This window comes from Halichoerus grypus, chromosome 4 (genome assembly GCF_964656455.1).
Source record: "Halichoerus grypus chromosome 4, mHalGry1.hap1.1, whole genome shotgun sequence".
NCBI classification, from domain to species: domain Eukaryota; kingdom Metazoa; phylum Chordata; class Mammalia; order Carnivora; family Phocidae; genus Halichoerus; species Halichoerus grypus.
In genome coordinates, this window is record NC_135715.1 from 69,883,038 (window position 1) to 69,897,721 (window position 14,684).

The 14,684-nt window shown below is 44.9% G+C and overlaps 1 protein-coding gene across 1 annotated transcript in view; it reads right to left on the reverse strand.

Annotated features, from left to right (window-relative positions):
• B3GLCT (beta 3-glucosyltransferase) overlaps window positions 1-14,684 on the reverse strand; it is a 118,935-nt gene that overhangs the window by 101,261 nt on the left and 2,990 nt on the right. The window contains exon 2 of the mRNA XM_036070514.2: window positions 3,129-3,178. Coding sequence (XP_035926407.2) covers window positions 3,129-3,178 — 50 coding nt within the window. The remainder of the gene's footprint in view (window positions 1-3,128; window positions 3,179-14,684) is intronic.

Genomic DNA, 14,684 nt, shown 5'->3' on the forward strand with positions numbered 1-14,684 from the left:
CCAGAGCAAGGCCCTAGCTAGCTCTCTGTAATCCTGTGAGGGATGAGAGAGGTGAGGAGGCTGCAGAAGGAAAGTCTGAAGCGGCAGAGGTTGGTTCACGAGGTCGAAGGAAAGAAGCCAGCTCCACAACAGAAAGCACAAGGTGAAGCAGCGAGGGCTGGTGGGGAAGCTGCAGCAAGTTCTCCAAAAGGTCCAGCTACGATAGCAATGAAGGTGGCTACACTCCACAGCAGGTTTTCAGTGTAGACAAGACAGCCTTCTACTGGAAGAAGATGCCATCGAGGACTTTCACAGCTCCAGAGGAGAAGTCAATACCTGGCTTCAAAGCTTCAAAGGACAAGCTGACTCTCTTGTTAGAGGCTAATGCAGCTGGTGACTTGAAGCTGGTAACAATGCTCACTGACCATTCCAAAAACCCTAGGGCTCTTAAGAATTAAGCTAAACTGAGTGCCTCAGTGGCTCAGTCGGTTAAGTGTCTGCCTTCAGCTCAGGTCATGATCCCAGGGTCCTGGGATCAAGTCTTGCATCGGGCTCCCTGCTCAGTGGGGAGCCTGCTTCTCCCTCTGCTCCTCCCCCCTCACTCATGCTCTCTCTCTCTCTCTCTCAAATAAAATCTTTAAAAAAAAAAAGTACACTGAGCACTGAATAACATATGCAATTGTTGAATTGCTACATTGTACACCTAAAACAATGTAACACTCTATATTAACTATACCGGAATTAAATTCTTTAAAATAAAAGATAAATAAAGAAAAAGAAACACATTTCATGAGGCTAATGATCTCATGGTGATTCTCTGATGGATCCAGGCAAAGAAAATTGAAAACCTTCTGGAAAGGATTCACCATTCTACATGCCATTAAGAACATTCATGATTCATGGGAAGAGGTCAAAATATGAACGTTAACAGGAGTTTGAAAGAAGTTGATTCCAACCCTCGTGGATGACTCTGAGGGATTCAAGACTTCAGTAAAGGCAGTGACTAACTGCATTTGTGGTGGAAATAGCAAGAGGACTAGAATTAGAAATGGAACTGGGGGTAGGGGGGTGGTGGTATGGGCAAAACAGATGAAGGGGAGAGAGAGGTACAGGCTTCCAGCTGTGGAATGAGTAAGTCATGGGCATGAAAGGCACAGCACAAGGAGTATAGTCAATGGTGTTGTAATAGTGTTGTATGAGGACAGATGGGAGCTCCATTTGTGGGGAGCACAGCAGAATGTACAAACTTGTCTACTTACAATGTTGTACACTTGAAACTAATGTAACATTGTGTGTAAACTCTACTTCAATTAAAAAATAAATAACTAACTGGAGCCTGAAGATGGATCCATCTCATGATCAAACTTGAACGGATAAGGAGTTGCTTCTCATGGACGAGCCAAGAAAGTGGTTTCGTGAGATGGAATCTGCTGGTGAAGACACCGTGAAGACTGTTGAAATGACCACAAAGGATCTGGAATATGACACCAACTTAGCTGACAAAGCAGCAGCAGGGTTTGAGAGGATTGACTCCAGTTTTGAAAGAAGTTCTACCGTGGATGAAATGCTATCAAACAGCATCACCCACTATAGAGAAATCATTTGTGAAAGGAAGAGTCAATCGATGGGGCAAAGTTTATTGTTGTCTTATTTTAAGAAATTGCCACAGCCACCCCAGCGTTCAGCAACCACCACCCTGATCAGTCAGCAGCCATCGACAGCGAGGCAAGATCCTCCACCGGCAGAAAGATTAGGACTCGCTGAAAGCACAGGTGATGGTTAGCATAATTTTTTTAGCAATAAAGTACTTTTTAATTCAGGTATATGTTTTAAACATAATGCTATTATACACTTAACAGACTACAGTACAGTGTAAACACAACTTTTATTATGCACTAAAAACCAAAAAAAATTCATTTGACTTGCTTTATTGCAGTATTCGCTTTCTTGTGGTATTCGCTTTATTGCAGTGGTCTGGAACCAAACCCACACTATCCCCAAGGTATGCCAATACATGGGAATATCTGTTTTGCTTAGCAATAACAGGATCATTGAGAAGATCAAGTTAATGAAATGTCTGAAAATGTTTTATTAACCATAAAGTATCTTAAAACCAAAGGAAATCATTATTATTGTTCCTGCATAGGAAACCCACAGTACAGTTAGAACAGATAATACTCTGGTGACAAAAGAAACATCCTTTTAAACAATGCTTTTATGCTAATTGTGGGATAAAAAATAAAGTCAACTGAGCCTTAACTAATATGATAAAGACAATTCATATTCTTAAAATATTGTTTCTCTTTAAAAAAAAAATACTGTTTCTCTTTCTCATCTGCTAAATTCATCTAGTGCAAAGCCTAAATGGTAAACATGAGGCAAAGTTCTTGAATGAAATCGATGATGAAAAAAGCAGCAGCTCTGAGATTTGGGTAAGTGTTGTCCTGTCTCCATCAGTTCCCCAGGTCTCGGTTCCTGGGTCTGACTGTACAAGAAGCCTGGCAGTCACCTTTGGGGACTCTCACACAGTGCCACCCTCAGGGAGAGGGATGCTCAGGCTCTTGTGACCCCAGGGACATAGCATAAGACTCCTTTCTCAGACTGGAAAAATGAAGCCCAAGTTTAGATGTGGTCAGACTAGAGAAAACTATGGTATCCAAGCAAGACTTCTAAAATGTCTAACTCCGTTTCAAAATACTTTTTCTTAAAATGAAATTTGAAACCTATTTGGTCTGTTTTAACTATTAAAGGACTTTTTTTTAAAAGCAAGCTTATCTGTAGGTTGCCACTAGGGATTAAAAATCTATGGTTGAGGGGCGCCTGGGTGGCTCAGTCGGTTAGGTGGCTGCCTTCGGCTCGGGTCATGATCCCTGGGTCCTGGGATCGAGGCCCACGTCCGGCTCCCTGCTCAGTGGAGAGCCTGCTTCTCCCTCTCTCTCTGCCTGTGTCTCTGCCTACTTGTGCTTTCTCTCTCTGTGTCAAATAAATAAATAAAATCTTTAAAAAAAAAAATCTATGGTTGACCAACATTTCATTAATTGATAATAAAAACTGGTAACTGTTGAAAGATGAAATCATTACAGCTCCCATTAAAGAAAATACAAATGAATCTCAAACAGGAAGAATAGATTTGATCATGAGAATAGTACCTTAGATTGCTTGACCTCTTTCTCTGTATCTTCAGAAACCAAAGCAAAAGCTAGAAAAAAGAAAACATTTTTCCATTAAAATTATCAATTAAGATTTATTCTCACATTCAACAGTTGTGCTTAAAATGAGGGGAAAAAAAGGGGGTACTTTAATAAGACATACTTTGCTCATTTTTAAAAGCAGCTCCATTGCCTCAAACCAGCACGGCGGGCCACCTTCATCTCCGGACCTGAAATTATTCACCACTGGGAAGCCAACATGCTTAGGCTACCAAGCGAAAGAAATACTACACCAAAGAAATTAGAATCTGTATACCATTTGTGTCTATGGATAGAAACTACAAAATAGATGCGTGCAAAATACACCTTCTTAGCAACCTCGATTCTGGTGCCTTCTAAAGCGAAGGGGAATTCCTGAGAATCCAGAGGGAAGCAGTACAAATTCCTACTCACACAATCACTTCCAGAGCCCAGCAGGCAACAGAGCTAAATCTGGGGCAAGCTTTCAGTCTCAGGGGCTGCCAGGTTAGAAGCGTGGTGCAGATAATGCTGCCGCACGCAGGGGAGACTTAACAAAGCCCACTAACGCAACGGGGCCAGGAGAGTGAGGGGAATTAAAATCACTCCCTATTTAGAAGGACTGCATGTTTTGAGCTGGAGCCCATAAACAGATAAGGATATCCCTACAGACACACCTAGGCTCTACATTCAAAATCGTCATCATCATCATCATCACATGCCAGTAACACTTTGAAAATACAAAGCAAAATAATAAACCCAACAGTCAGGGAGTTTAACCAGACAAAAAAATAATATACTTTAATTTGATAGTGCATTTCTCCTGAGGAGCTAAGAGGAAAGCACCTCATAGAGTTTGCTTTCTCCAATTAGCATCCCCAGGAGAAAATGGGCAATGGCATAGAGCAGTAATGTACGAAAAGTGCTGGACAACCAATTCCACGGAGCAGTAATGTAGCACAAGGAGTTTCAGCGGTAGGTCTCCAGGCTAACAGAGGAGACCCTCCTGAGAAGCAGCAGACAACCTCCTCCATTCGGACCCCTCCAAACCCACCCCCACTCCCAGACATCGCTGCCTCAAATTCTCTCTCCATTAACATGTGCTCAAAGGAAATAATCGGAAAGCATTCACATGAAGATGCAAATGACTGACATCGTTTAATCATTTCCATTTCCAGGATGACATTTCAAAAGGCAGGGGGAAATTGAAATGTAAGCCAAATGAACCTGTATGTGTGGAATTTGGATAACAGCAGATGTTATGGGAGGCCTCCCTGAGACCACCTCCTATAAATAATAATCCCCAACTCCACCCCTCCTTACCTTCCTCACTCTTTCTTTTTCTCCAGAGCACTTACTACCATAATACATATTTATTTGTTTATTGCTTGTCTTACATATTAGTTTATTGTAAGGTCCATGAAGGCAGGAAATGTGATTTTATTAACTGCCTGCCCCATACCTAGAACACAGCCAGCACACAGAGGAAGGGTCAATAAATATTTATCAAATGAATCAATCAATCAATACGAGTCTTTACAATGGCACTAGGATCCCATCATTCACGGACTGTCTACTCCTTACACTAGGTAGCATCCACCAAGCAAGTTGAAGGAATTTAGTGTGTCCTCCCAACACCAATTTATTCTCAGTAGGACCTAATCTACTTTCTCATTTTACACACACACACACACACACAAGACGGCAACCATGAAGCCCAAATCATTCATTAAATTCTAAGAAGAAAGGAGAGATTTAACCCCAAACACCATTTTAAATTCTGCTTCTGGGTATTTAATTCCTTGGCTTTGTCATATTTGATTTACCTCCAAACTAGCATGCACACTTAAAACCCTCAAGAAGATATCAAAAATAGAATTATTAATGAATATCATATAGGGAAGTCACAACATGTTAATATCACTCAGCACCACAGAATTCCAAGAAACAGAACATTCCAACAACTTGCAGGATATAACAACCATGGTCAATCTAAGACGCAACTCTGAGTCCAAAATCCGTCTCTGCCGACTCCATCAATTCTTAATTCCAAACACAGACAGTTAAAGCTCTCTGGGCTAGAATTCCCTCTTTTGTTAAAAAAAAAAAACAAAACAAAAAAAACCCTTCTCAGTTTAACACGTTCAGTGACTCATCATCTAATAACCAGGATTTAGTCTTTCCTCACTTTTTTTGCAGGCCAGATGGCTATGTAAAAGGAATAGTATGTCAACACGAAAGCCCTTTAGAATGCAGACTCTATACTGAAGAAAACATGTCTTTATTTGGTTATCAGTTCTGCAAGTTACTAACACATCACCTTTCGTAAGTAAGCAACTAATGTCATTTGATAATGTTTCACATAGGAATCACAGGGAGGGATGACATTCCCAATAAATCAAGGGAATTCCACAAATCCTCCTTGTCATAATCAAGCCAGCATACCTCTATTCAGGCAACACTTAATTGAAGTGAGAGTAAACTAGATTTTAGTTCCCTCCAAAACCACAAAGGCCTAGATTTAAAATATCTTTTAAAAAGAAAAAAAAAAAAAACATACAAAACTGTCATTTGTCTCCTTCACACTCTGCTGTGAAATTAAGAACTCCCTTTTTCCCCATCATAGAAATAAAGTATACAATGTTTAAAGCAGTAACAAAGAGGCACCCGGCCGGCTCAGCCAGTACAGCACGTGACTCTTGATCTTGGGGTCATGAATTCAAGTCTCACGTTGGGCATAAAGCTTACTTTAAAAAAAATAAATAAAGCACTAAGGTAAAAAATGCATCCGTTACTTTCAGGTATCAGCGCAAATCACATGGCAAGATAATCCTCATTAAATGAATATAAAAAAATACTAGCTGGTTTTATATTTATGTTTCCATAATCAAAATAAAACAAATCACCAAGGAACCAAATGCATTTTGAAGGCACAGAATATGCTATACCACTAATAAATCCAATCTTAAAATAATGAATCCTTTACAAAATTCTTACTCACAAAATCCAGGCTTTCACAGTTGGTACAAATGAAGGAGAAACGGTAAAATTAGAGGAGAAAGTGATAAAAATTAGCAAGTGAGGTAAGAAATTACCTGTCACATGGTGGGACTTTAACACTGCATGCCGAGGGGTGGGGGGAAGAAGGAGGGAGGAAAGGAATCCCCCAACTCTGCCAAAGGGAGGGGCCACCTGGGGCTGGATGTTTGCTGTTTGGCTTCATACTAATTTCCAGATTCAGTGGGGGAAAAATATTCTTGAAAGCTTGGCCTTAATGTGCAGTTGGAGAACTATTCCAAGGTAAATCATGCTCTTATATGCCAAACTGCTGTTTAAAAGTAATTTTCCCTTTTCTATTTTCAACATGAATTCCTGTGAATTGCTACAGGGAACTATATTTAAAGTGCAAATCAGGATGGGCAATAGAAATAAGACCTTTCTGAGATAACTTTAAATAATTCAAGCCAACTAATGTGTTAGCACACCTACTCTAAGAGATAAATCAAGATTTTACAACTAACCTGGGACGAAGATTTATAGGCCAGCCTAAGCCCTAGAGTGCCAGAAAACTGGAGAGGAATTAATTGCAACGCATTTAAGCAACACTAATCAACTATCGTTGATTATCCTAGCCTATCGTTTCTTGTTCCTGGGAGGGAGCAAGGGACCACGGGCAGGAAGGATGATTGCCCCTCCTAGCTCCTCGCGCCGTTCTGTTCCTCTTCCCTGGTTTGTCCTCCCAGACTCTCCCAGGAACACCGATCATAGAAACCAGATTAAACACAAAAAAACAAAACCACTGAGACACTAAATAACCCCACTCAGAGGGGCGCTGCCGGGATTAACTGAGATAAGGTACACAGTGTTTAGTGTGGGGCTCAGCATAGTCAAGGCTCAAGAGTGTCTCCATAATGCCGCTGGTGAGGCAATGATCGCGGTCAGTCCGGGCAATGTCTAGCTGGTCGTGGGCCCTACCCCGGAACTGCATGTCCCTGGCTCTGCCATTCAGGACAAAGCTTGCAGCTGGGGCCCCTGCGTGGCTCAGGGTCTCACACGGGCTCTGCCCCACTTTCTCTTCTGACACGCTGTGGGAGGGAGCCTGTGGGCCTTCACTTTCTTTCCTGTGACCTACTTACAAAACGTTTCACCCAGCACAGCTCCCCCCCTGCGTGGCTCCAGCTCCCTGGAGCTTTCCAGGTTGAAATCAAAGTCCTGGAGGCCTTAAGCTCCAGGATGTGCAGCCCACAGCTGATTTACTTAGTTACAATTACCTACTTTGAAGATAATCCGTGCCCGCAGAGCGACCAGAAACCAATGCACCCCTACCCAGCAGGAGGGGGCAGAGCCTGCCTTTCCTTCCTCCTCTTCAGACAAATCTACTGTTCCCTGGGGCTGTGCACAAACTGGGTAGCAGCTCCATCCACCTTGAGCCCCCCCCCCCCCCCGCAACCTGAGGATGGAGGGCCCCCGGCACTCCACATGGGCCAAGGACAGAACCAGCCCAGGCATGTGGCCAAAGATCAACTGGTTTCACATGTGTTATGTTTCTAGAATAGGGCCTGGCACATGCTAAGTGCTTTGGGCCTTAGCGGTTACTGTCGTTATTATTAGTTTATATTTTCATTTGTGCAACAGAAAATCAGAGAGGGGCTGTGTGCACCAGTACCACCCATCCTGCCAGGGGCTGGGGAAGATGAGCAAGCAGCTACCCAAGGCGCTGACATGAGACACAAGTCCTTCAGTCAACAACCAAGGGCACAAGTGCCCACCCTACTGGCTGTCCTTCTAATGGGAGTCCCTAAAGGAGCACCTGGGGTAGAGACAGGGGCCATCTCACCCAAGGCAGGGCAGCAGAGGGAAGGGGAGGCTTCCGGAAAGCACTGCTTGGACCAAGCTCAACACAGTGCTTGAGCAAGTAAATTCCAGGCAGCAGAGACTTCAAGTTACAAGAGCAAGGAGGACTGGAAACAGGCTTCTGCATCAAAGCTTGGTGAATAGTCCAGTGTACCCAGAGCACAGACACCTGAGGGGGGGGACTAGGGCATGCACACCTGGGGGGAGGGGGATACTGGGGTATGCACACCTGGGGGAGGGGGAGACTGGGCATGCACACCTGTGGGGAGGGGGAGACCGGGGCATGCATACCTGGGGGAGGGGGGAGACTGGGGCATGCACACCTGGGGGAGGGGAGAGACTGGGGCATGCACACCTGGGGGAGGGGAGAGACTGGGGCATGCACATCTGGGGGAGGGGAGAGACTGGCGCATGCACATCTGGGGGAGGGGAGAGACTGGGGTATGCACACCTGGGGGAGGGGAGAGATTGGAGTATGCACACCTCGGGGAGGAGGAGACTGGGCATGCACACCTGTGGGGAGGGGGAGACTGGGGCATGCACACCTGAGGAGGGGAGAGACTGAGGCTAGAGATGAAACTGGAGACAGCAGGGGCCATGTCATAAAATGGGTCAGTGTTAGGGAGTCTGTTTTTATTGTAAGGGCCATGAAAAGCTTCTATGAAAGCAAGCGCCATGTTTAAATGTATGCCTTAGACAGGTTTCTAGAGTAGTGTTGGGTGGGACTGTGGGAGGACAAAAAAAAAAGAAAGAAAAAGACACAAACAGGCCAGCTAGGAAGCTAATGGAGCCAGGTAATGAGAGAAGAAGGGACAGAATTCAGATGATGCAGTGCCTGGGCAGTGGGTAGTGAGCAAAACAGGTTTTGGGGATATTAAAGCAGCAGGATCTACAGGCTAGGAGTCAGATGCTACCAGGAGATGGGGCAGGGAAGGGAGAGTCCAGAGGGGATGGTGAGTGAGAAAGGAGTGTAGGTGAGTCCGGGTTTCAGAGGGAGTGGCTGGGCACACTGCGGTGCCCTTCACAAGCCAGAGACTAAAGCCGGGGGGAGCAGATGCGTGGAAAAACTCAGTTTGGTCCCCAACATCCTGAGGTGCTGAGGCTATTCAAGGGGATACATCCAGCAGCAGCGTGTACCCCGGGGTGGAGCTGGGCGCAGGGGTCAAGAGGAGAGGCACCAACAGTGGCCCCACAGTCCAATGGAACCAAAGCCACAAGACTGGATGGGAAGACAGGAGCGAGGAAGCTCCCACATTTCAGGGACAAAACTGTAAAGATGACAGAAAGGAATGGCCAGGCAGAGAGGAGAAGCTAGAGAGAAGGCAGTAGTATAAGGAGTTTATAAAGTGTTCTCTTAAAGCATTCTCTCCTTAAAGCTTCAAAGGGCAATGGAAAGAGGCTGCAGCACAGGAGACCTGGCCTCCAGGCCCTGCTCCGCTAGGAGGACTAGCACAGCATGCTGGTCGGATGCACAGAATCTAGACTCCCACCTCGTGGCATCACATATCTGCCACTTAGTAGCTAAGCAACACCGGGCCAGTGACTTGGGCTCTCAGAGCCTCTGCCTCCATCCCTGTAAAAGGGGGGAAACTAAACACGAATGAGCTAAGTTGGTGCATGTACAGGATTAGGATAGTACCCGGCCTATGGGAAGAGCTACGGAGCCTTTTGCTCAGGTGCCAAGGAGCAAACTCAGGAAGAGAGATGCTGCACTGGGGAGGAAGACGGCACAATTCCGCAAGTAGACAGCTGGACAACATTTACGGTCAGGGAACTGCTGTGCCCCATTCCGTGGGTTCTGCACCACTTACAAGGTGATCAGCCGGTTGAGAGAAGGCATGGAGGTTGCGGGGGTGGGGGGGCTGGCCTCCCCTCAAGTGTGGCAATGAGTACACAGACACAATAGTCCTCTTTTGAGCCACTCACTACCTACCCCTGTTTGATCTTACTCCATCTGAAACACCTCTTCTGTTTTATCAAAGAAGTCAATGGGAAAATGGAGTTTGGAATACGAATTTTTCTTCCCTTGACAACAAAGTTGGCCAGACCAACACAGTTTCTGTGCCAGAGGGTGAACTTACTTATAGAAAGGACAGTAAGTTGAAAGAAATAGGAATTAACTGTGTATTTTAGAAATAAAAAGATCATTTGCTTCTTTGATTCCTATCTCATTTAAACAAATAATAGGAAAGCCCATATGCCAACTGGAACAGAGTTTCAGGGGAGAGATTCAAAACACCACCCTCATGAGCATGTTTCATAGGCTGAGTCATGGGAAGGGGGCAGAAGAAACCCTGGTCACACAACCCACTCCAGAACAAACTCAACCACAAAACAATCAGCCCTTCGTATAACCCCTTCGTGTGGCAAGAGTAGTACTGAACAGTTCACTGTCAAGCTAACCTACACAATCTCTGCTTAAATTGGGGGTATCTTATTTCTGCAATACAAAAAGTGGTTTTAGAAGCCCCCCGCCCCCGTCAGCAAACCAAATCCACGGTAGCCACAGGCTGAGATGTTCTAATGCCATTAGGAACTTGTCAACTGTCCAAACACCTTTGCTCTAACAACCCACTCTCTAGTTTCTGAGGCTCACGCTCTCCTCCAGCCCCTCCAGTGGCATTTGAAAACCTGCCTGTTTCCAAAGGATGCTGGAACCAGAGAAAGACTGCTTCGTTTGAATTCTGGGGTTTCTGGTTCCTTTCCCAAGGAGATGAAATATCTGAGCAGGACGCATCAGGCCTCAAGTCCATGTTAGCTGTCTCTGAAACAGCTCCTTATTTCATTTTAAAGGCAAAGCAACCAGCAATCATCTTTACATTCTACAGATACGAAAGAAAATCAGCTGGCAAGAGTCCCAGTTTCTACCTCGGCCTAGGCAGGGTTCCTGCACCTGCCAGCACATACAACCCACCTGGGGCCTTCTAAAAATGCAAATCCATAGGCCTCATCTCAGATCTTTTGAGTCAGAAAAATCTGAAGCTGGGGCCCCATAAGCTGCCTCTTAACAAAGGGGCTCGTAACAAAGGGAGCTGACACTGAGGTGTTTCTCCTGCGTGCTGAAGTCTGACACGTCGGGATACATAGCTAAATAGACTCTCAAGGGAACGGAATGGGACTATTTTTCCAACAGGCCTTGGCCATTTACCTTCTTTTACCTTGTTCACCTCATAAACGAAGAACAAACTCCAGTATATCCACCCTCAAGGATCTGGAGAAGATAAATTCAGTGTGATGTGTAAAGAGCCTTGAGCTTCTTACGGCAAGCAATGATGTAAACTAAAACAAGTCACCTTTTCAGACCATAAAATATTCTTTTAGGAGTGAAAATAAGTCATATCCCTAGGAGAAAATGGCATTGCTATAACTGAGATACATTCAAATCTTATTTGATGATACCTTTACTCATTTTTTGGTATAAACCTACAGCTTTACATCATACAAAGATTATTTTCTGTCCCAGCTTCTACCAAATCTTGGGTACCCGTACATTTTGAATTGGATTTATTGGATTTATTTTGCCAATTAAGACTCTCTCCTCTTAAAAAAAAAAAAATCTAGGGGCACCTGGGTGGCTCAGTCGGTAAGTGTCTGCCTTTGGCTCAGGTCATCGGGCTCCCTGCTCCGTGGGAAGCCTGCTTCTCCCTCTCCCACTCCCCCTGCTTATGTTCCCTCTCTCGCTGTGTCTCTCTCTGTCAAATAAATAAATAAAATCTTTAAAAAAATAAAAAGTAATTAATTAATTAAAAAAAACCTACTCAAATTGCCCCCAAATCTCTCTGCAGCCAATCTCTCCTCTGAGCTCTAGACCCAAATCTAACTGCCCACCTGACACGCACCTGAACATCTCACATCCCCCCAAACTCAATTTGTCCAAATTGAACTCCTCATCCTCACCTCCCTCTAAAATTAAAAGTAAATTTTAGAAAAATGTCCGGGTACTTAATGTCACAGAAATGGTTAAAAGAAATTTTATATTTAACTACAATTAAAAAAATGTTTGAATCTGGTCCTTCTCCATTAGCGCCTGTATCAGTAAACAGCCCCGGTACCCACCCACAGCTCATGACAGAAACCTCATTCATCCTTGACCCTCTCCTTCCTCTCAGCCCACTGTTCCCATCAACTGCCGTGTCTCAGAGATTCTTCATCATCTCTCACGTAGTTGATTCTGGCAGCCTCCTCACTGGTCCCACACGTCCTCACTGGCCACCTCTAATCCCTGCTCTACAGGACAAGCAGGGCAAGCTTCTTAGAACGGTAAGTTAAATCATGTCACTCTCCTATTGCAACCCCTCAGCCACTTCCCGCTGCTCTAAGGACAAAGTCCAAAATCCTTACCCTCCTCTGCCAGACCCTGCATTGTCCAACCCCTACTGAACTTCCCAGCTCCTCTCTGAATCTCTCCAGTCCTGTCCTTTCTGCATTGTGCTCCTCCAGCACCAAGCTCTTTCCCCTGCTGGGTGTGTCCCCTCCCTCCACTTAACTGATCTCTGCTTCCCCTTCAGGTCTGAGTGCCGATGTCTCCTCCTCCAAGAAGCCTTCCATGAGCCCCTATTCCAAGGTTTCTCAACCCGGCACCCAGCACCATCAACACTAGACCAGATCCTGGATTCTTTGGAGGGGGAGGTTGTCCTGTACATGGTAGGATGTTCCTCAGCGCCCCTGGCTCGAGAAGCCAGTAGCACTCCCCGCCACATCATCCCTGTGACAACCAAAAGTCTCTAGCCATTGATAAACGTTCCCTGAGGGGCAAGATCGCCCCCTGTTGAGAACCACTACTCCGGACTCCATCTCCCTGCCACGCGTCCTCACAGCGCCCAGAGCACCCCCACCCCCGCCGCGCCGCCCCACCCCCGCACCCCACAGCCTTGAGCACGGTGCGATTTGTTTCTGTGTAGTGTTTAATGTCACCTTCCCCTCGAGACTGCATGCTCCACCAGGGGAAAGCCAGACTCGATCTGTCTTCTTCCTGCAATATCCCCAGTGCCTGACACATGTAGATACTCAACACTTTCTGAATAAATGAAAAAAATTCCAAGTACAGTTCTTTCTTTTAATACTATTTTTGAACTGTTAACATTTTCTAGGAGTGCAAATCAGCGCCTACACCGAATTGGGTTTCTCTGGGGAGTGGCTTAGTGAACAGAGCTTTGAAACATGGAATTAAGGGAGACTCTCAATCAATAATAGATCTGATGAACCCCCAACACTCACTAGAATTTTTCCTTTGTGTTGGGAAAGATAGAATTAACACTCCTATATACTATTCTTAAGCAAGAATCTGGCAACACCAAAGATGGATTGCCCATAATGTACAAAGATGCAAAACATAATAACATTTGTGAATCCCCCATAAATAATCCCTTTGTGCCTAGCATAATTTCTAGGCACAAAGGGATTTATGATTTATGTTTCTAATGAAAAGCAAAAAAAACCCCAAAAAAACCTGGCCTTTAGTGGTCCAAATGAGGTCAGTTATTAGGATTTGCTCAAGTACTGGGCCCACAATGTTTGCCTCAGAACAAGTTAACAAAAGGGTCAGGATAGCTCCTCCCTACCCCCCACCCCACCCTGCCATCCCATCTGAAACAGATGCTCTTTTCCCCCGTCTCCTTATATGCTCTCCGATAAAGAGCTTCACTGTTGGCTATAGGCAAACTCCTTTGGGTCAAGTCCATAACCAAGAGGACCACGCCAACTTGGGAACCCCAGACTACCTGGACAAGAACCCATCCAGATGGGTAAAATCTCTATCAGTCATATCTGCTTAAGAAATAAAAGGAGGGTTTAAAAATTAAAAATTAAACACACACACACACACACACAAGATAACCTGGGATCAGTTCTGACTCTTGGTATCCTAAAATGTCTAACTCACTGCAATGAAAAGAATCTGAGAGAGAACTGGACCAGAATGAAAAATCAACCCTAATTTTGGCAGATGCTAACAAATTCAATCCTGACACAGAGTAGAAACAGGGATAAGAAAGATAAAAGTTAGTATCTTATTATTTTACCATGGGTTCAAATGAGCTTCTTCACAGATGTGTCAATTAGGATTAGGTTGGCTACTGCCTGTAATAGAAAACTCAAACAATTGAGGCTTAAACAAGGCAGAGGTTTATTTTTAATCTCCTGCAATACAAGTCTGGAAATAAGTGACCCAGGGCTGGCGTGGTGGTCCACATCCATCCGGCACCCAGGTGGTGCTATCCTTTCTGCCCTACCATCCTTACTACTGGCTTCTGTCTTCAAGGTGACCTCACGGTCACAAGATGACCACCATGGCTCCAGCCATCAGATTTACACACAACGGGAAGGAAGATGAAACAAAGACAAGCAAACAAACAACAACAAAAAAGCATGCATCCCAGCTAGATCAGCTACCTTTAACAAGCTTCACCAAGAAACCCACACAAAAATCTCTACAGATAACTCAGTGGCTGCCCCTGCTTGCAAGGGCCACTGAGAAACTTTTTCTCACTGGACACACTGCCTCTGCCACCACCATGACATTCCTCCATTCTTCCCCTCATAACAACAACCATAGACTGGAAACAGAAATTTATTCCTCACAGCTCTGGAAACTAGAAGTCCAAGATCAAGGTGCCAACAGGGTTGGTTTCTGCTGAGACCTCTTTCCTTGGCTTGCAGGTAGAAAAGTCTTCTGTGTCCTCACAT